We start from the raw sequence: 23,580 nt of genomic DNA on the forward strand, positions 1-23,580 counted from the left end.
CCCTTGCTGCTGCTGCTGCTAAGTTGCTTCAGTCATGTCCAACTCTGTGCGACTCCACAGACGGCAGCCCACCAAGGCTCCTCTGTCCCTGGGATTCTCCAGGCAAGAATACTGGAGTGGGTTGCCATTTCCTTCTCCAGTGCATGCAAGTGAAAAATGAGAGTGAAGTCGCTCAGTCATGTCCAACTCTTCGCAACCCCATGGACTGTAGCCTACCAGGCCCCTCCATCCATGGGATTTTCCAGGCAAGAGTACTGAAGTGGATTACCATGTCCTTCTCCACCCCCTTGAGCTGAATTATTCTAAATTCTAACCTACTTGATTATAGAAGAATAAGAGAAGTGGATATAATAGAAATCTGATTATTTACGAACTTAATCCATTTCTGAATGAGCACTTAAATGGTGACTATAATAAAATAAAAACTGATTTTCCTCAGGAACCTGATATATGTCAATTAAAGGAATGACTGCAATGAAAATGATTATTACAGGGATTGAAAAATACAAGAAAAAGCCATATTACCCCACGCAGCCACTATTAACATTTTGGCTACAGCTGTTTGAAATAAATTTATGTCTTTCTGTGGGATAAATTAGAACGAGAATCTTGACCATCTACTTTTAGTGGATTTAGTGCTGATTTCGGAGAAGGCAATGGCACCCCACTCCAGTACTCTTGCCTGGAAAATCCCATGGATGGAGAAGCCTGGAAGGCTGCAGTCCATGGGGTCACTGAGGGTTGGACATGACTGAGCGACTTCACTTTCACTTTTCACTTTCATGCACTGGAGAAGGAAATGGCAACCCACTCCAGTGTTCTTGCCTGGAGAATCCTAGGGACGGGGGAGCCTGGTGGGCTGCTGTCTATGGGGTCACACAGAGTCGGACATGACTGAAGTGATGCAGCAGCAGCAGTACTGATTTAGTAATGGAACCCTAAAGAAAAGGACAGATATGTTTGGAGAATATGTGAGGAACTTTTGGACCATATATGATTTTGTAATGATTTATAATGAGTTCATTGAAGCTCAGATAGGTCTTGTAACTTGAGAGAGTGGAATCCAGACTGACTTAAGTCATCCAGGGAATCCTGTACGCTTTGAGGAGCAGATGACTGCGGTAGTCATTATCTCTCACCGGCAGAATCTTTCAAGATTGGGAATGTTGAAACAACTGGAATGTAGCTAGATAAATTAAGGTGACTTTCAAAATTAGATAAATGGAGATGAAAATTTTTTTGTATGCTTAAGTTCATTTTGAGTATGTGAAGGAAATATTTTGAATAGTGACTCTTAGATAATTTTTGCCTTTATCCCTACGTTTGGATAGAGAGCACCAAGTCTTAAGACTTTCTCCCCAACTCACTTTGTATTATTTTTCAGAGTCAGCCTTAGATCTTTGCATTTGAGATCAAGCACATTGTTCATTAGTTCTTGCAATTGATACATTGTTTTAATTGGGAGATTTCATGACTTTTATGGCTAATTGAAACTTTCTTATCCTCCTGTGTTGCAGTTCGGCAAGAACAGGAATTAAGAAATGGAGGAGCGATAGATAAGAAACTAACTACCCTTGCAGATCTGTTCCGGCCACCCATTGATTTGATGCATAAAGGCAGTTTTGAAACAGTAAGTTGTTGGAGATTCTAAACCCAACCTGTGAATCCTTTTGCAGTTTTTAGTGGCATTTTTCTAAGAGCAAAAAAAAGTTTTCAACATATAGAGAAATTGGCGTCTTAATGAGATATCTAGAAAGTTACATATTTGGAAGTGAATTATGATTGTGTTTTTAAAAACATTTTGCCCTTTAACATAACACTTCAGATCAGATCAGATCAGTCGCTCAGTTGTGTCCCACTCTTTGCAACCCCATGAATCACAGCACGCCAGGCCTCCCTGTCCATCACCAACTCCCGGAGTTCATTCAGACTCACGTCCATCAAGTCAGTGATGCCATCCAGCCATCTCATCCTCTGTCGTCCCCTTCTCCTCCTGCCCCCAATCCCTCCCAGCATCAGGGTCTTTTCCAATGAGTCAACTCTTCGCATGACATGGCCAAAGTACTGGAGTTGCAGCTTTAGCATCAGTCCTTCCAAAGAAATCCCAGGACTGATCTCCTTTAGGATGGACTGGTTGGATCTCCTTGCAGTCCAAGGGACTCTCAAGAGTCTTCTCCAGCACCACAGTTCAAAAGCATCAATTCTTCGGTGCTCAGCCTTCTTCACAGTCCAACTCTCACATCCATACATGACCACAGGAAAAACCATAGCCTTGACTAGACGAACCTTTGTTGGCAAAGTAATGTCTCTGCTTTTGAATATGCTGTCTAGGTTGGTCATAACTTTCCTTCCAAGGGGTAAGTGTCTTTTAATTTCATGGCTGCAGTCACCATCTGCAGTGATTTTGGAGCCCAGAAAAATAAAGTCTGACACTGTTTCCCCATCTATTTCCCATGAAGTGATGGGACTGGATGCCATGATCTTTGTTTTCTGAATGTTGAGCTTTAAGCCAACTTTTTCACTCTCCACTTTCACTTTCATCAAGAGGCTTTTTAGTTCCTCTTCACTTTCTGCCATAAGGGTCTAAATGAAATACTTAGGTTAAGAAATTTAATTATAAGCTGCTTCTTTCTGCATTCTTTAATTTTCTGAATTGTAAAACCTGACAGTGTTTGGCTGCATGTACAAAATCCAAATAATGGAGGTTTGACCAGATGTGTTTCTTTTTGTTGTGTAAATAAAGTTCAGGGAGTCTGATGTCAATTTATCAGCTCAAAAATGTCAGGTTAGATGTCTCCTCAGATTTCATCTTTCGCTCGTGATCTTTAACATGGCAACTGCCTATCCTTTGTAATAACCATTGACGGAGAATAACATAATATGTAAGAAAGAAAAAGGATCTGAGTTTGTTTTGATGTGCTTTCTATTTTCATTAGCTTCTGTGTTGCTCAGGGGCTTAGTGAAGTAACTCTGAACTTGACTTAATTTGGACACTTTGGCCTCATAAAAAGCAGTTAGTCTGCTGCTTGTTCATTAAGGGAAGATGTGAATCTTTCAATATTGTCATCTGGAATTTGATTCAATTTGTTGTATCACCTTTTATTCTTTGTATTTTGTGACCTATGTTGTTTTCAACTGTATTTTTTCACTGATAATACTCAACTTTATCATTTACAACTCTTTAAATGATATAAATATTTCCAGAAAAAATAGGCATTTCATTATGATTAATGATATATCCATTAGTTTTATAAAAATTAGGGAAGCAATATGCAAAATTAATTTGCTGAAACTTAAGAGAGATGAATGTTAAAAATTAAAGGAATAATGAGGTCGCAAAGATTCAGACACGACTGATCGACTTTCACTTTCTTTGGTTGCTCAGGCAGGACCCATAGGTTTGGATTAGATGTAGATCTGAGCTACAGTTTTACAAGTTTAGAAACTAGACTTTGTTGTTTCTTAGTGTAACTAGAGGTAGACCATAATCAAGGGTTCTGGCTCATGCCTGTGAAGTTCATTCAGTATTTAACAAGGCCTCCTATTGTAAGGCCTTGTTCTAGGGGATGGCGATTATATTTATTGGAATAAAGATTTAACTCCATGTGAGAGACCAGGAAAGAAACAATAGCTTAAAGAAGATAGAGGTCCATGCTTTTAGGATGGTTCTGCCCTATGAAGTTATCAGGAATGCAGCTTTTCCTGTCCTGTTCTGCTGTTCCTTAGGCCTTGCTTGCCCTTGTCTGCATGATTCAAGGTGGCTAACCACCATGTTTGCTTTTCAGTTAGCATGCAGGAGGGAAGTGACTGAGAAGGGTACACCTTTTCCATTTAAAGGAACAACTTATAAGTCACACACATCACTTCTCACATTCCATCAATCAGAACTTAGCAATGTGGCTACACCTAGTTGCAAAGGATACTAGGAAATAAGTATCCAGATGCTTAGCTGAAAGTTGGAGATTCTGTTACTATGGTGAAGGGAAAAATGGGTATTTGTTATCTGTAAGCAGTTTCTGCCATAGGAAGGTAGTGGTAAACAAATTATACTAAGTCCTTTGACATCAAAAAATTTATAGAGGGAGAAACAGACTAAACAAAAACCAAAAACAATATCTATATAACATATTTAGTATATATACTTATGTTTTATGTATGTTTGACACACAGAAATTTCAGGTTACAGTAGTTGCTAGGAGAAAGTATAAAATAGAGTAAGGGAAAGAGAGAGAGGACTCTTGTTTGGGGACAAAGTGAGGGAATGTAAACCATAGAAGGATCTTAGGAAAGAGTAGAAAAACAGAAAAATCTTTACACTTAAAGATACTAGTGTTGGAAAGAGTTCAGGCATATTTTTGGTACAGCCAAGGAAATTTGTGTAGCTGGAGCTGAGTGAACAAGGCACTTAGGGTAAGTTATCTGACCTCGGCAAGGAAATATTTCTCGTTTTCCTCTTTCCCTCTTAGCATGTAAGTTTCTTCTTTCCCCATTAGCATGAATACAGGGATTTTGTTTTATTTACTGTTCTGTGTCCATGGTGCATAGAAGGGTATCTGGCACACAACTGCCCTCCATAAATTATCTAGTGGTATAATCTAGAGTATATTGTACAGAAAGAATCAGAACAATTTCCATAAAATATTTCTTATTTTCATAACAAATGCATGTTTATTTGTAAAATTGCCATTCAGTTGGACTTTACTGATGTAAAGTAAGTAGAAGTAGAAATAAGTTTCTTCTACTCTTAGAAAAACCAAGAGTACTTTAATTTCCAAAGTACTTGCTATAAATGCAAATAAAAATATTTTAATTAAAATGTAAAGAACTGACTCAGTAACAAAATACATAAGATAAAGTTTTTCTAAATAAACTTTATACATAGCTTATGTTTTTATTCAAATTAGGCAAAAATTAGAGAAAAATTAAAAACCAACAAGGAGGGACTTCCCTGGTGGTCCAGTGGTTAAGACTGCACTGCCAGTGTAGGTGTGGGTTTGATCCCTGCTTGGAGAACTAAGATCCCATATGCCGTGAGGCACAGCCAAAAAAAAGCAACAAGGAAAAATAATAGTTTCCATTTCCATAAGAAAGTACAGTGCATATTTTAGTATATTTCCTTTTCAACTTTATGCATATATATTTGTTGAAATAGATTAATTTTTCCTCTGTATCCTCTTTACATACTTTTCCAACAGTATAGGAGGGTTCCCTTTTTTATACACCCTCTCCGGCATTTGTTTTTTGTAGATTTATTTATTGATGGCCATTCTGACTGGTGTGAGGTGACACCTCATTGTAGTTTTGATTTTTGATTTGCATTAAAAGTAATTTCCTAACATCTTTCAGTTTCTTTTGCTTGTATAACTCTTCTCCCATTGTAAGCTTTGTGCAGGAAGGGATTTTTTGGTTTGGTAACTGCTATAACTCCAGCATCTATTGCTGTACCTGAAACATGGTAGATACTCAAATATGAATCTGAATGAATGAAAGCATGACTGTGAATAGATGAATTTTTAAAAACAATAGCAGATAGCTCTTATTGTTTTTGAACTCTGCATTTTTAAAATTTTTCATGGGTTTTTTGTTTTGTTTTGTTTTTGGGGGGTTTTTTGGTCAGTGTTGCAGTTAAGGCAGACGTAGTAAATTTACCTTATAGGGATGTGTACTATTTAGTCTGTCCCTCTAAAATGTATTTTCTTTTTTCTCAAATACTTTTCTTCAGTTAAAGCAGTATAATTACTCACTTATCACCCATTTTTTAAATCCACATGCTTGCTATAGGCAAGGGATTAAGTGGAATACTATTACTTCCTAGAAGCAAGGAGTTACTAGATTTTGTATACTTAAAAATAAGCTTTTGACCAGTTAATTGTAGCTTTCTGGCTCATTATAAGGCTACTTCCTTTTAGAACTTGGATTTTCACCTTTGGAATCAGTAACAAATATTATAAAATTATTTTCTCTGGAAGATTTGTATAGAAAAGTAGAATAACATTTTTTTAAGATTGTGTAAACCTGCTTATTAAACAGAAGATAGTCTTACGTTTTCCAATACCTCCGAAATGATATATGTTCTTCAGTTACTATTAATCTGAGTTTTAGCTGATTCTTAAGATTTTCCCATGTCACACTTATTTGGGAAAAAATATATTGTTCCAGGACAAAATGATTTAAAAGCTGTGACTTCCATTTCATTGTTTCTATAAGAGGATTTGAGGTAGCTTTTGCTCATTTGCTTTTCTGCCATGCTTTTCCAGTTTAGTAATATTTCTTGGATCATTGTTGTGATAAGGCAATGTAAGGGGGAAAAAAAGTACACACTCATAATTGATACTTGTGCTGTAAATTGGGGAGTCTTTTGGAGATCATTCTGAAACATCGTTTCATCTATAGTTTCAGTTTTTAAATACACGCCTAGGAAAAGAACCCTGAGAGAAAAAATCCTCAGCAGCTTCTAGTGATTTATAAAGTGAATCTATAAAATGCCATGTGCCTAATAATTGAGATGAATACGATATTTGGAAATGTGTGTAAAATGATGTTGAAAAAATAACATAAACTAATACACACATACTGGTTACAGTTATTAAAAAGAAGAGGTATATTTTTGGATAGGGATTAGTAGAGAAAGCACAATAGAATTGTGCCCTTGTTTATGGAATCTTTTTCAGGTAAAGAGGTTTACATGTTTACCAGTGCAATAAAAATCCAGCCACTCTAATAAATAACAATGGATAAAAGGAAAACAATTCATTTAAATTTGAAAAATGCTTGCAAATGGACTCTATAATTACACATATCTATATACATGTATATATAAGCAGTTTATACACAGAAAACTCTAGGCGTCATACTTGAGGGGAAAAACTTAGTATTTATATGGAAAGAAGATAACTTCTGAATTCTGAAACACACCTGTTACCAAGTAGGAACTGTTTCTAATAATTGTTATGTAACTTTATTCTTATAGGCCAAAGAGTGTGGCCAGATGCAAAACAAGTGGCTGATGATAAACATTCAAAATGTACAAGACTTTGCATGCCAGTGCCTCAACCGTGACGTATGGAGCAATGAAGCTGTGAAGAATATTATCCGGGAACATTTCATTTTCTGGCAGGTGGGAGAGTTAATCAGACATTTTATAGCATTTTACTTTGGTAGTATGTGGTTTCTAGGAGGAGGAAGTAGGTTATAAGGTGAAAAAAAATAGCTGAATTAAATTATTACATATGAAAACATAGAGCCACCCATAATGGCTAAGATAGTAAAGACAAAAGAAAATTAGAGCATCAGTGAAGAGAAGGAGGAAAAAACAGAACCAAGCCAAAAAAAAAAAAAAGAACCAAGCCATATAACCATATAGTACACATACTTCAGAAGAATTTTAACATCATTTTTTAAGCATCTTGAAAAGAGTGTATAGCTATACTGTTTAACAGAAATGTAATATGATTAAAATTTTATTGTAGCCACATTTTTAAAAGTCGAAAGAAACAGGTGATTGATTTTAATGTATTTTAAAAATCAGTATCTGTAATATAAAACTAATGTTAAAATATTGATAGAGGCATTTGGGTTGTGGGGTTTGTTTTTTTTTGCGGGGTGAGTGTTAAGCTTTCAGGATCTGGTATGTATTTTACATTTATAGTATAGCAGTTAGGATTAGTCACATTTCAAATGTTTCAGTAGCACATATTCTGGGGGCTACTATAATTGATAGTGCAGATGTAGAAGATTTGAAGGAATTGAGAAACCTTTGTTTAATATGTTGATTTTAGCCTGAGTTTGGTAATCTTTAACTGTATGTCCTTAAATTTGTCACTTAGTCTTTCTGGCTCTGGTTTCTTTTTATATAAATTACCATGCTAACAGTAGGTGATCTTGCTCCAGTTTTTTATATTATGGAAAATTATAGGGAAAAACTCCCATAGTCCAGTGGTTAGGACTCTGAGACTTCCACTGGGGACACGGGTTCAATCTCTGGTCAGGGAACTAAGATCCTGCATGCTGTGCAATGCAGCAAAAAAAAAAATTTATAAAAAATAAAAACTTATGAATTAATTTTTCCCCACTCTAAGATATGCTGTTAATGTTAGTAATTTGCCAGGTCATTCTTTACAGGCCCCTGAATTCTGTAAGTTTTTTTCTGAACAGTAACCTTTTATTCAACAACTATTGATTGAGTACCTGTTTGCCTAGCAGTATGCTGGGCACTTGAGTTGATAATCTTAACATATTGTGATTTATTAAGATGTATGTAGTTGAGAGTCAGAAGTGACATAGAGGGACAGGTGACTTGAAAAGGAAGAACTGGGTCAAGGAGGAAGGATGGATTGCTGTATTTATGTAAGAGTCAGAAGTGACTCTGAAGACAGGAAGTGAAGAGTTCACATTAGGTGACCTTCATTTTCTCTGTAGGCAGTGAGAGCCTAACATGCCAAAGGTGTTTTTGGAGAATTAATAGCTGTTGGTATATAACAAGGTACTTTTTTAAGAGGCTGATTTTTTTTTAAATATGTATCAATGACTTAACAGGTCTATCACGACAGTGAGGAAGGTCAGAGATACATACAGTTTTATAAGCTAGGGGATTTCCCCTATGTTTCCATCTTGGATCCACGGACAGGTAAGGTGTATTTCAGCTTACGGCCTTTAACTTATTCTGTATCTTTCAATTACCTAAATAATCTTCAATTTTATCTTGGATCCAGTTTCAAGATTGTCTGTAGTAATATATATGAAAGGTTCTTGTTCATGTGCCTCAGAATTACTTAAAAATCTATTGATGTGTGTATTTAGGGAGTTTGTTAGGAAACAACTTTGGGAGATGGTAGTATTTTAAATTTGCAGTTCTGTTCTTTCAAAGAATAACAGTTTATCTTACCATTTTTAAGGATCCCCTTAGGTCATTTATTTAAGATTATTCCGATACTCATTGTAATCCCACCAGAGAAGCAGAGGGTAGAGCTAGTTTCATTATTAACTGATTGAGTTTTGTATATGTATTGGTTTGTCTGAATCTCCTCTTCCTAAATAGCAATAAATGATACCAGCAGATGGCGTAGTTGTTGTATCATGAAGGCTGGGAATTTCTTAGGTTCGTTATAATTAATGTATCTTCTAGGTTATGAAGACACTGTAACTTAAGTGGTGATGGGTGGGTATATGTTCCCAGTAAATTTTAATTGTGGTATGCTGAAAGAAATGCTTAGTGAGAATTCAGAAAGAACGTTGCTTTTATTATATTTCTATATCCTGGTTTTTAATCTTTAGGTCAGAAGCTTGTAGAGTGGCACCAGTTAGATGTATCTTCTTTCTTGGACCAAGTAACGGGATTTCTGGGTGAACATGGGCAATTGGATGGACTTTCTAGCAGTCCCCCCAAAAAATGTGCCCGTTCAGTAAGTATGACTGAGAAGTGGTGATGGGCAATTAAATATAATTGTATAAAAGTGCCTTGTGTAAAATGTTTGAGGTTAAGATGGTAAAGATAATAATGTAAGTGGCAGACAGTTAAAATACGTGGCTGTACAACATCTTACGTTTTGATAGTTTCCCACATAAGGGTTCTTTCTTCTCAGTGAAACTGCAAGATTCATATTTCCAGTCTCACTTGTTGCCAGGGTCAGGCATGGGACCTAAGGCCTGGATTTAGAACTGGACAATGTGAATGTTACCTGTGAGCCCAGTAACAGAGAAACCCACTTTTTGAGAGGCAGTACTGTTCGGACTTTTGGAATCCAGGTCTAAGCAGCAGCAGAAATGATATTTTTGCTAGAACATCTCTCATGGTGTAGTTGGGCATTATTTCTGATTACATAGCTTTAGGCCCTAGCTCTCAGGCCCACCTAAAGATTATTTCTATATTTAATTCTATAATATGCTATTACTAGGCCGACCTACTTGATAATTGATAGCAAAATTAGTTTTAAGTAAGAGACCTTCAAAGTTGTGGGAATCTCTCATTGATTATGGGAACTATTTGGGTTTGATAGCAGTGAGGATGGAATTAATTATAGAGGATCTGACTTTAGTAGTCTAGTACCATGCAGTAATGAAACAGTTCCTTAAATTACTACCGAAAATAAAGTGCACATTTAAGGAGAGGCTGTGAGTACTTGCCAAGGGTTTGAATACAATTCATTTTTCCTCCTCCATTACTCATGAATTTTACTTAAGTAGAATTCTTTTTTAAGACATTAAAAAATCCAGGAAGTTTCTATGATTTCCCTGAGAGGGTTTTCTCATCTTTTGCAATCATAGGCTGAAATTGTCAAAATCCGGAGCCTGAGCTTTCAAGTTGCTGAATTACAACATAAATTTGGTTTAATATTTCACCAGATGTCTTATAAAAGTTAAGGAACTTGGTAGGGAAAAGAGTGGGGCCATAAAATTGGATAATTACATAGGGCTTATTTGGGTGAGTAGTACCTCAGACCCCACTTATGAACTAAATAATTCTCTGACTTAAATTCTGATCAACTCTGTACAAGAGAAACTGCAACATAAACTAGCTTAAACAAGGAAGACATCTTTTCTCAATAAGTTCAGAGGGAAGCAATCTAGGACTTGACTGCTGTGGATGTCATCAAGGAACCAGGCTCCTTCTCTTTTTTTCCCCCCACTTCCATCCTTAGTCTTGGCTTTTGTCCTCATGGTTATGGTATAGATGCTGTGCTCCCAATATCACAGTCTAATGGAGAAGGAGAAAAGAGGTGATATCTTTATTACAAAGGTAAAGAGCCACAGATGAAGATTTCTGCTTATTTTAGCTGGACACAGTTGCTTGTACAAACACAGTTGAGGTACCTTTTAATAAGGAAGCAAAGATCCTAATTGTGCCTGTAAAAGGAAGCATGCCTCACTAAAAAATTCTATTTACCAGTTTATCTTGCAGCTAAAAAAAATTGTGGAATGGAACTAAAGCATCACTTACAGAGAAAGTAAATAACTAAATGCCTGTATTAAAAAAGAAAGCCTCAAATTAATGACTTAATTTTCCATCTTAAATGAAATGAAAAAGGACCCACACAGAAAAAAATTAAATCAAACCCAAACTACGCAGAAAGAAAAGGGGAAAGAACAAAGATCAACCAGTAACTTAGAAAACAAAAGAAAAAAGTAAATGAAACCAGAAGCTTGTTTTTTAGAAAGTCAATAAAATTGGTAAGCCTCTAGTCAGATGGTGAGGGGAAAAAAGCCACAAATTACCAATTACAGGATTGGGAGAGGAGCCATCATATAGATATTACAGTTATTGAAGAAATAATAAGTAATACAGTGAATAACTTTATGTCAAATACTTGACCCTTTAGGTAAAAAGGACAAATTCCTAGAAAGACATAACCTACTAAAGCTCATTAAAGGAAAAACAGATACCCGAATAGTCCTATTAATATATCTGTTAATTAAATTGAATTTGTAGTTTAAAACTTCCCACAAAGAAAACTGTGCCCAGGTGGCTTCCCTGGTAAATGTCTTTAATTTTTAAGGAAGAAATAATGCTAATTCTACACAAACTCTTCCAAGAAACCAAAGGGGAAGAAATACTGCCTAGTTCATTGTGAAGCCAGCATTAACTTGCTATCAAAACCAAAACCAAAAACTGAGCTTTGTTTTACAAGGAAAACAAAAGACAAAGAAATTAAACCAATAACCCTCATTAACAGAGATAAAAAATTCTTGACAAAATTTTCATAAATCAGACTCAACAGTTTATAAAAAAGCAGTGTATCCTGACCAAATGGGTTTTAGCTCAGGAATTCAAGGTTGGTTTAATGTTAGACAACCAACCAATGGAATTCACTAAAAAAGAAAACCATATTATCTGCCTCAAGTACAAAGTTAAATAGAAGTCAGATCTAGTAAGTAAGGAATCAGAGGAGAATGAATGTTGGATAGGAAGCCAGCAGTATCTACTATGGTGGGAGTCTTTAAAATCAAGCTGCATGCTGTGTAATATCATTATTATAAACCTACAGTTCACTTAAGCCATTGATGGTCACATGGGTACATCTACTTGCCTTTTTTATTTATTTACATGTATATTTGGTGCTCAATTAGCCTTAAGTTACCTTAAAATTTGGCTCTGTCCATGGGATTTTCCAGGCAAGAATACAGGAGTGGGTTGCCATTTCCTTCTCCAGGGGATCTTCCCGACCCAGGGATCGAACCCAGGTCTCCTGCATTGCAGGCAGATGCTTTACCCTCTAAGCCACCAGGGAAGTCCAATTTATATATATATATTTTTGGTGCTCAATTAGTCTTAAGTTGCCTTAAAATTTAAAAAAAAAAAAAAATTTTTTTTATGTTATTGGCAGATAGGGTAAGCCAAATTGAAGCTCCTTTAGTTTTTTGTTAACAACCTGAACTTTTTATTGTGGAAAATTTTAGAATAGAAGGAGTTTATTGAGCCTCTATGTGTCCATTAACTAATTTCAGTCATTAACAACTTGTGGTGAGTCTTGTTTCAGCTATACCCCGTCCTTTGAAGCAAATTATTTTGAAGCAAATCTCAGAATTCATTGTTTTATTTATTAATTCTTTGGCATGTATCTTTAAAAGATAAGAGATTTTTTATTTTTAGAAATAATCACAGTATCCCTAAAACACCTGCAAAAAATTAGCTGTAGTTCCTTTATATCATAAAATATCCAGTGTTCAGCTTTTGACTATCATAAAAAATCTTTTTGTATAGTTTGGATTCACTCTAGTAATGCCTGTTTTGTGACTCAACAAGTTTAGTGAAATCTGTGACAGTAGGACTTTTCCATGGGGAGAACTATTGGAAGTTGCTTTTCGTGGTCACAATGAAAACCTTCATTGAAATTAAGTTTGAAAAAATGTACTTATTTTTTCATATTTTTTATACAGTGTTTTGTTTTGAATGTTAAAGATCTGTTAGATTTTTTTGTAAAATGATCATTACTCAGTTATTTATTTACTGATAGCCTTCTGTGTGCCAAAGCTGTGCTGGTTAGTGAGCAAGATAGACATCTTTCTTTGTGCTTAGTCATGTTAAAGACTAATGTTTTGACTTTTATATTTAAAACCTTAATTCATGTCTTGTTCTGGGCAAGGAATAAATTGTTTTTGATTTCCCCCACCCCACATCCTGCCAAGTCCTGTGCTTGTAATCATAGTGCCAGATAGTGTGACAGTTTTTATTTTTGTGTTTAAAATGCCATTCCAACTTGGCTGTTTAAGACAAAGTTGTTGCCCTCAAATAGCTTAAAATTTAGAAGAAGAGATACATCCAGCAGACAATAATAATGGCAAGCTGACTGTTTGATTTCCCATGCCCTATTTGACTTGATTACTTTTTTGGTTTAACTGTTTTCTTTTTCTTTCTACCCATGTTGTATGACTGCATCTTGCAGGAGAGCCTTATAGATGCAAGTGAAGACAGTCAGCTAGAAGCTGCCATCAGAGCCTCCTTACAAGAGACACATTTTGATTCCACACAGACAAAACAGGATAGTCGCTCAGATGAAGAATCTGAATCTGAACTTTTTTCTGGCAGTGAGGAGTTCATATCTGTTTGTGGCTCTGATGAAGAGGAGGAGATAGAGAATCTTGCCAAGTCTAGAAAGTCTCCCCACAAAGATTTGGGGCATAGAAAAGAGGAGAACAGAAGATCAATGACTGAGCCCCCTGCCAGAACTGAGCCTGGAACAGCCACAAACCACCAAGGATTGCCAGTCATGGATTCAGAAATATTGGAGATGTCACCTGAAAAATCAGATGGAATAGTGGAGGGCATTGATGTAAATGGTGGGTCACATTTTAAACTTCCTTTACTTAAAATTTTAATATTACTGAAGAGAATTATTTGTTTAAATTAGTGTTCTGTCATATAGCTATATATATTTTTTTAACCTTTTCTTTAGGACCAAAAGCACAGCTGATGTTGCGGTATCCAGATGGAAAAAGGGAACAAATCACTCTTCCAGAGCAAGCTAAACTACTAGTAAGTATATCTAGTTTACTTGAAGCAGAAAAACTAATTGGTGTAATTAGCTTGATGATTCTTTGATATGGGTATTAGTTAGGTATGACCTCTAACTGGAAACTTCACTGTGGTGAATCTTTAATTCTCACTGCTTTATTTCCTTCCCACCTTATCTTGGGCAACTTGCATAGTCTGTTCTAGTCAAGGCTTCTCTGTTCCACAGCTGCTTGCAGTAGAAACCCAACTGAAATTATTGCCTGGAAAAGGAGTGAGGTTTAGTTAAAGACTATAGTGGGGCCTCCTGGATTTCCTAGTAGCTGGAATTGCAAAGTAGTTAAGAAACATGACTGTTTTCTATGTGTTTCTCTTGTGGGGCCTGTTGAGTGTCCCCCTTGTGATTCTCTGCTTCATACCATCCTTCTCTCTGTATTCTGATGACTGTTTGGAAAACAGCTTGTACATAATCTGTAATAGAGAGCTTTGAGAGCTTTTCCTCTAGAGTCCATAGCTGATAAGCCTTTCTTTTGTGTTTATCAACTCCTGGAAAAGAGAATGAATCTGACTTGTTTAGATTAGCCTATGAATGAATCCTCCTTGGGTCAAGTGTTTATACCTGGCCATTGCTGTGGCTGAAAATAATTAGACTCTTAAAGACTGTGACGAATGCAGGCAGGCTCTAGCCTCTGGTGTTAATACCTAGAAAGTCTCCTAGTCTAGTAAGAGGAAAGGAATGGGAGATGAAACAATGAATAGAAGTATAAACCACTTTTTTGAGAAGATTGGTTTTGAATCTAGAGTGAGGAGTGAGCAGCAATCTGAGGGGAAAAGATGATTGAAGGAGAGACTAAGCATGTTTAAGTCTGATAGGAAGCATCTGTAGAAAAGATGTTGAAGATACATGTAAAAAAGTGGTTTGTGGTGGTGGCATGGCTTCTGAGAAGGCAAGAAAGGATTCAGTGCACAACTGACAAGATAGGATGAAAAATGTATCTTCCCTGATAAACAGAAGGAAGGAAAACTAAAGAAGTGTTTAAAAATGAGGATAATAATTTTATAAACAGAAATTAGGTTTGTTTATTGGTGAGACAGTAATAACCCTGAACATTTCAATGTCATTTGCTGGCTATTAATTATTGAGTACAGGTTTATTATCTCCCCATGCAAAGTGTTATATCACCATTTCTACAAGAGTAAGCTTCAGTTTTTATAACTTAAACTTACATCTTATCTGATATAAAAATGAATATTATATTTTTAAATTACTCATTATGTTCTGTCTTTTGTTCCCATTTAACAACTTTGTCTTTTCTCTTGTTTTTCATAGGCTTTGGTGAAGCATGTCCAGTCTAAAGGATATCCAAATGAACGTTTTGAACTTCTCACCAATTTCCCTCGGAGGAAACTCTCTCATCTGGACTATGATATTACATTACAGGAGGCAGGCCTTTGTCCTCAAGAGACTGTCTTTGTACAGGAAAGAAATTAACATCATGGCCTGACCTCTCTCAGCTTACCCCTTTTTTTCCCTTTTTCTGTGAGATACCATGTCACTGAGTATGCATTTTGGCTCATAGGACCATAGAGCCAAAGTTGGGCAAGCAAGTCACCTGCCTTCTCTGCTGTTTCTTGTTCTCTCCTGTAATCAGCCTCACCTCCCCTCCTTTTTTTTCCTCCTTTCCCATTTACTTCTTTTTCCTACTTTTCTCTCTCTTTCTTACCTAATCTGGTGACCAAATGGAAGTGTTAGGATAAGACCTCCTAGTACTGGCAGCAGGAAATGTGTGTTCCAATAAGTGGTCTCTTACACAGCAGTTTTAGGGGATCAAATGAAATGTTACTCCTCAGACGCCTTTGGTAAAGGAATGGCCAGATTCAGAAGAAGAACAGCCTCTCTGTTTTGTAAGCCCTTTTTTAGTAGGGAGAAGAAATTCTCTAACACATGTTTTGTTTTGTTGTTCATGTAGGAAATACCACGTAACAAAGTGCCCAGGCTTTTGTTTACATGGAAAAAGCATCCTTTATAATTACTGCTCATTATAATTAATATTTTTCTCAAAGAACTGCCATCTAGAACTATTTCCATGATATGTGTTACTGACAGAAAGAGTGTTAAATTAGGGTGAGTAGCATGGAGTAGCTTTCAATATCCTAGCCTGAGACAGCTTTCTTCGTTATTACTCTATAAACTATCTTGATCCTGCTAATCTTGGAATGGACATTTTGTGAGCACGTTGTGGTGACTAGAATAGGAAGGTACTTGCCAGTACAGCATATTAGTTCCTTTGGCCCTTCCATTGTTTGGGTCCACAAGTGATCTATAGGAAGGCAGCTGTTCAGTAATCATGAGTACAATGGCTTGTAGTTGTAACCACTATGGTTATTGATTGTCCTATGTGCTTTAAGGCATACTTAATGTATGCCCTGGGGGAAAAAGAAGAAGATGAAGCTGAGAGTTGCTAACCATGTTCCTTTGGTTAGAAATAATGATTTATCTTTTACCCTTGGTTGGAACTGTCTCTGAAAGGCTCTGGTGATTAAATGAGCTTAATTCCTCATGCAGTTTTTTACAAAAGGTATCAGAACTGAAAACTTAGCTCTAAGGGGAGGACCTTTAAAATCAGTTCATAAGACAACGTTTAGTAACGGAAGTGGGGAAGATTACCTATAATTTTCAGGTGTGAGTTTTTTCTGCCAACAAAAGCCACATTCAAATTGTAGTTGGTGAGTGCTTTTTTCAGTATTATTTAGAAGAGGTCATCTTGAATCTATATAATGCAATTAGACTTACCAACTTCACATTATGCTCAATTCTTATTTTGAGCTTTAGAGTCCTCTGAACAGGTAGTAGTAATTCTGGTGGCAAAATCAGAACTTTAACTTGTTATAAAATCATAATACAGAGTGAACCTATTTTGTTGATTGGGATTTAGATTGATTGATTCTTCTACTTGAGGAACATAAATTGCTATTACTCAGAGACCTTTAGGTTCCCATCTACTTTAAGATCACTCTCTTGGCAACTGGGGGATTTTTTTAAAAAAAGATGCTTGTGTGTTGCTAGTACACAATTAGAGAATACGGTTTCTAATGGTTGGACTTTGAGGGACCCTCCCTAAAGAATGAGTTATGTATGTCCTCAAGGAAATCATGGAAAATTCTGTTTATTCTTCAGTGAGTCCTTTTGAATTAATGTTCTTACATTTTTTTCTAAGTCTGTGTAAGTGCTTATGTATAAGTATATAATTGTATAAATATTTATAAATATATTTATATAATTACAATTTCATTTATACCTTGAGTCAAAGTTCTCTCTTTAGATTGGTGACTGAGTAATACCACTTTGGTGTATTTTCATAGGCTCTCGAGGCTAACTAGCAGCTTCTGATTTATTGAGGAAGCATGGTTTTCATGTTAATTCCTCAATTGTTTCTCTGAACTTGGATAATATACTTGCTATCTGAAGAACAGAGCTATATACAAAGGTGTATTAGAGGGTAAAAAAAACTATTGGTCATAGACAAGGTCAAAAATCTAAAAATTCAGGGAGGCACAGGGTAAGAGGTGAGGTTATGCTCAGCTTTGGTGCTGTGATGGCACCTATCTCCACTCTCAGCAGAGTCACAGCTAAAGTCCAAATCTGTTAAAAATATGAAGTCAAGAATTTTCCCCATAGGATTCTGTTTCATTCTTTTACCTAGTAGTTTCTCTTTGTAAAACATATCTAGAAAACTTAAAAGACAACATGTTCATTAATGATAAGATGTAGTTCTTTCTGATAAGCTCAGCTCTGGCATATCCATGTATAAGAAACCAAAGTAACTTTCTCAACTTTGATTACTATGAGATGACCACATCAAAGTGATATAAGTAAGCATATCAAAGAGATGGAGCATGAGATATTGATCCAACTTAAATAAAACAGGGGTTTTTAGAGTACAAGATGTAGAGGATTTTATTTTGAGGCAGGAGTGTAATTATCCTGGGTTTGGTATATAGGCCCACAAGGAAGGCATTATGAATTGTACACAGGAAGAGTACGGATTGTGCTTTGTTCAAGAACTTAATACACTTTATTAGTAAGTCTTATTTCCTCTGCAAATTCCTTACCTCTTTGGAGGAGAGGTTTTATTGAATAGATAAAATGAAGTTAGTGAGATTAGATAAAAATAGTCACTCCTCATAGGTATTGGAAACAGCTTGAAAGAGACCTTAAAAGGTAGGAAGGAAAAGAACAGGATAGACTTTGATGAGAATAAATGACAGAAGACAAATACAGGGAGATGAAATGAAAATTAGTAGGGAGGAAAGTAACAGGAAATCATTTGAATTTGATTTATGAAGGGACCAGAGAAGAGAATAGCCAAATGGGGGAAGAACAGGAAAGTAATTTTGAGTAACTAACAAGTACTAAGTACTTCATGTGCATTTTCTTCTTATCTCCCTAAGGACTCCACAAAATGCATATTTTCCCCATTTTACAGATAAGGAAGAAAATTGAAGTTCAGAGAACTTGTTCAGGATGTCACAGCTAGTAAGTGGCAAAATCAGAGTTGGCATTCATGCTTTTTTTCACTCCCGTGCTGTGGTCTCCTACAACAGGAATCAATTTGTTCAAAAGGTTATCTTCTCATTGTTTGGCTCCGTAAGTTATTTGGTTTTGTTTCCTTAAAGCTCGTGAGATTTGTACTATGCCTAGATAGTCTTATTTACACCATTATTTTCAGTGGGTGATTACTAATTGTTTTTTAAAAATGATGCACTGATGAAAATGTGAAAGGAAAATAACTGTGGCACTATTTGCCAAGAAAAAAATGGATAAAAAAGAATTTTATCAACTTTTTTTTTTACCATTTTTCAGAAAAGATACAATTATCTTTTCTATATCCCGTCTATATTAGATTGTTGTACATTCTGTGTGTGTATTTTCAAATCATCTATAAAATTCTACTTCCTTTACTCTGTAAGTTAACAGTTATTTGAGTCCTTAATCAAAGTTGGAAAAATCTTAAATCTAAGATCTGCTTCCTGCCTGTTTTATCCAGTTGGAGAGACACACTACACATGAGATAATAGAACATGTAAACGCTTACTTTCCTGAGTCTGAACCATAATTACAATAGAAGTTTAGAAAAGGTAAAAAATAGTGTAAGTTTTATTTAGGGAAATAAAACTGAAAAGTGGCAAACACTTGCTCACATTTTCTTTTGATTCCCCTATATTCTTTAGTACCAGCTTTTGAAACTGCTAGATTTAGGGTGTGACACATAACAATAAGGCATAACTAGGAAAGAAGTATTGATCCCAGGATTAAAGATTTAAGCTAGCAGGGATCTCATTTGGACATTTAGGAAAATACCAGAGGGAGCCACTTGCTACTGGAAAGGGAAGATTTAATTTCTCTTTCTGGGTACACATTAAATGTATTATATATTATATGCAGAAGGGGTACTATATGTAGGTATAAAGTATACTTGGGTTACGTCTCTGCCTCTAATTAACAGAAAATTGGACTAGATCAATAGTTCTTAGTCTGTTCAAGTAAAAGGGCTTGTAACGTTAAAATCCAGCAGTGGTGGGGAGTTATAGGGTTAAGTATTAAAATCCTTAATTCCTTAGGTGGAGAAAATGTAAGTGTGCATGTGGAATTGCAGACCCTTTCCAGAGACTCTGGGAACCCACAGATTGTAGACCACTGAATTATATTATCTCTGAATCCTCTCCACTCCAAAATTTAATGCTCTGAGTCTCCTCCTTTTATTTTATATATTAATCCCTAGAGTAATTAAAAGCATTCTTGTTAATCAGTTCTTGCTTTTTTCCCTGTGTCCAGGTTTCATTTGTCCAGTAACTTGATCTACCCATACTGTAATGATTGAAATCTCCAGAAGGAGAGTATAATAGTTTCAGGTTTACTAATGATCTTTTAAACACAATTCATTACTTTTAATTTAAACTTGCTGTCTTCCTAATCAGTGTTGAGTGTGACTAAAATGTAATAAGAACCAATTATTTCACTGACAGCCAGAGTTAAATTTAATTCTATATGTGTGCTTAAACAAAGCAGTTTACTGACTAAGCAGTTGTTCGGAAATTGATTTGTGTAAATTGTAGAATTCACTTGGTTTTGACAGAAACAAGTTTTTCAGGATCAAATTAGGTTGACTTTTAAAAATATTTCTTATCGCATAGAGTGTATCTCCATGGTGTCATTTTCTGTCTTTCTGGGTCTCTTTCATTTAGAGCCGGAGAGAGAGAGTAAATAGTACTCAGAAGTATTACTCAATAGTAAATCACGGAATGGAGGTTGATGAGTAAGTAAAGTCTTGTGTAAAACTAAATGATAGTAAGAAGAACCCACCCTTCTGGTGAACAGCAATTTTCCAATAAACATAAGCCTTGATGAAAAAGCCACTTAAGGACAGCTGTGTACTATTAATATTTAACTTCATTTATTTGCCTTGCTTAGCATTTTACTTACTGTCTTGCCATGAAACTTAGTATTGCACTGTATACATTTTAGAATAGTGGTAAAAATGTTCTGTAGTACTGAAAATAACCAACATAGAACACCAAGCCAGTGTGGTGATTTCTCCTGATATGTCAAAATTCTATATTTCAGTGATGGCTGTTTCGGTCTTTGATTCACCTATGTGTCAGTCCTGCTAGAGAGACAGATTAGTATCTTAGCTTTTTTTTAAATAGAGATTATGATGACCTTGGTAGTTTTCCCATGAAGTGATTGTGTGATTAAATTATTGAATGTAATGAGACCCTTAATTAGAAAATCTTTTAATACAACTTTCTCTTTTATGTTTCCATTCTCTTCTTGATTTTTGACATCTATTCTCAGAAAATGTCATGATTTTTAATGAAATTGGATATGTTTAAGAAATTCCATTTCTGACTTTTAATAACTTTTCATTTTTTATAAATTAATATACCAGGAAAGAATTTGAGGCAAACATCATTTTTTATAACTCTCTACCTAGGAATCCTTATTCCAAATATAGAATAGCTAGTCCATGACACCCTTCCCCCTTCTTTAGCTTATGGAATGCTGTTGTATTGCTTAGAATCTCAGTCTTTCTCATAAACATAATAGTTTTGGTACAGGCTTTTCTTTGACATATGATCTCAAAGTAGAGTTGAGCAATCTAATATGAACTACCTTAATTAAACATAATTTAGTATTTCTGTAAAGCATTTTCAAAAGATAACCAGACTTGTAGGATTAGAGATATAAATACTGATGGTAGTATTTTGCCTAAGAACAATCACATATTAATCTATAAATATGGACTTTTGCCTTGTTGTACTTAATTCTGTTGCACCAAACAAGTTTTTGTTGTTTGCTTAATAGTGTTTCCTCTACAGAGATCAAAATGCCCTAAGATTTTATATCCCTTATAAAGTCACTTGGGTTTATAGATTGGAAGAATAAGCTCTACTTAATGTAAGAAAAATTTTATCTCCATTGAAGGAAATTATTTATCTAACTTGGCCACCATGAATCACTCATTTATTAGACATGGTAAATAAAATGGGAAACATTTCAAATCATTAGATAAATTCTGACTTGGAATTGAATTCTCCCCTCCTTAAAGTCTTTTCTATTTGTTTTTTTTTTCAAAGACTCAATATGGGCATCTTAACTGATAAGGGAGAGAAATTCTTGGTCTGGAACCATTCCCTGCCATTCTGCCTTTTATTTTTTTTTAAATTTTCCTCTGTCAAGGTCGCTGACTCTAGTACGTGTCACCAGGACATATTCAAGTTAATGACATTGGAATGTTGATGCTTAGTTGGATATCTTTCTGTTTTCAACAAAATGGTTTTATAGTATGCTTTTCTCAAGCTTCTGTGTTCTTAATAATGAAAAATATCAATAAATGGTGTGATTCAAAATATAAATAGGTTTTTGACACTAATCATATGCTCTTAACAGTAGCTTTTTGATAATTTAACTGCCCTGTAAGTTAAACCTCACATGGAGTGACCACTGCCACCAGAAAATCCCCTCTTACCTGCTAATTAGAATGAAAGTAGTATGTGACCTCCACATTTCAGCTAATTAGTAGTAAGCTTGTAGTGGCTGTTTATCTTACCTATTTGGGGACTTGGGCCTTGTTCCTTTCCTAGGTTTGTCCCTTAGATTTGGAAAGACTGTTTAAAATTTGCTGGGAGACAGTAAAGCTGTGAGATAATCCTCTAGTCTTAGTTGTAGAGAAATGAATACAGGTTGATGCTTATATGATACTTGGATTTTGAGGGGCTTCCAGCCAAGCTTTGGCATGAATCTTAGAAATAATTTTATTCACTCCTTTAAGAATCTTTTTTTTTAGAACGGTTTTCCTTTTGATTGTTAACAACTTCTAAGCATCTGGTGTCTTTTATTATTATTATTTTAACCCTTTAAGAAAGAAAGTAGGTATTGATTGTTCCATGGAAACTCTCAGGAGTGTTTGTAGGCTTCTCTGCATGCTTTGTATGAGTTCAGTTTTAACTGCATTTTGAGTCATCTGGAGTGTCCAATTCTGGTGTCTTCACTATTGTGTTTTTTCAGCATTTTTCATGTCATTTTCCAAACCTCACTTCCCATCTTATTCGGAGAAGTTAATCAAGGAATGGAATTTGGGGATAGGGACGGGGGTGGGTTGGGGACTTGAGTGAAGTCAACTTAGGGTATTTGCTTTAGTGTTCTCAAGCAGTTTCTAATGGTATTTAGAAATTCCCTGGGATGTTTGTATACTCAGCTTATTCTGGATAAAGTGGTGGTCTCAGTGAGATTTGCATTCTTAATGCAGGACAAGCTCTAAATTTAATCTGTAGTGTAACTTGGTTATTGAATCCAAGAAGGTAATGGACAGAGACAGTGCTCCTATTGTAGTGTTTCTGGCAAGTGCTCCCTAAAATGCACATAACATATAGTTCTCAATTTTCAGGGCTTTAATCCCATGGTGCTAGGAGAGATCATTTGTTTCTGCAGTTCTTCTCAAGAGTGGGAAGAAGGCTTTGGGACCAGTGAGAAAGGGGCGACAGGATCATCCACTAAATTTTTTTGTTTAAGACACTTGAAAGACCCTCCTGTATATCTAGTAAGAGATAATAAAGGTGCTAGGGAAAGCCTTAAATTTGAAGACATAAGGAGACCATAGGAAATATAAACTTGTAGGAGGAGAAAAACATGCTGTTAGATAAAGCAGAGCTGTAACTGCTGGCTAAGACTCAATGGAACTTCCACTTGCTCTAAAACCAGGGAAATCTTAGATAACTGGGTGTGATATATCTATAGATACACGTAGTCTATAGGTAAATAATTTCTAAAATGAGGATCTTTCTCTTGGTGATCCTCTGGTTTTGGCTGTACCAAATTGTGAATATTCTTGCTGTGTTGTACCCAGTTACTTTATATTGATACTGCAACTTGAATTGGGGAGGGGGCGGTGGGACATTTGGGGTGGGGGAGGGAGGGGAGTCTTTCGAAGACATCAGCTCACTGTGCTGAGAGAGGGACCAAACTCAAGGAAACCTCTGATCTATAAATTCAACTGCTGCATTTTTTTATAAATACATGTAAATGTCCTGTTGTAATATTTGATCTTGGAAATAAAATCAAAAACTTTTCAGTA

The 23,580-nt window shown here is 35.6% G+C and overlaps 1 protein-coding gene across 1 annotated transcript in view; it reads left to right on the top strand.

The window, feature by feature from the left end:
* Positions 1-23,580, top strand: part of UBXN7 (UBX domain protein 7) — a 60,631-nt gene extending 37,051 nt beyond the window's left edge. The window contains exons 5-11 of the mRNA XM_086400687.1: positions 1,518-1,630; positions 6,971-7,117; positions 8,536-8,626; positions 9,274-9,401; positions 13,380-13,773; positions 13,890-13,969; positions 15,276-23,580. Of these exons, the coding sequence (XP_086256813.1) occupies positions 1,518-1,630; positions 6,971-7,117; positions 8,536-8,626; positions 9,274-9,401; positions 13,380-13,773; positions 13,890-13,969; positions 15,276-15,437 (1,115 nt within the window). The 3' untranslated portion in view covers positions 15,438-23,580. The remainder of the gene's footprint in view (positions 1-1,517; positions 1,631-6,970; positions 7,118-8,535; positions 8,627-9,273; positions 9,402-13,379; positions 13,774-13,889; positions 13,970-15,275) is intronic.

Source organism: Bos grunniens, chromosome 1 (genome assembly GCF_055505025.1).
Source record: "Bos grunniens cultivar Pamir isolate PY7600 chromosome 1, Bosgru_T2T1.0, whole genome shotgun sequence".
Lineage (NCBI taxonomy): Eukaryota > Metazoa > Chordata > Mammalia > Artiodactyla > Bovidae > Bos > Bos grunniens.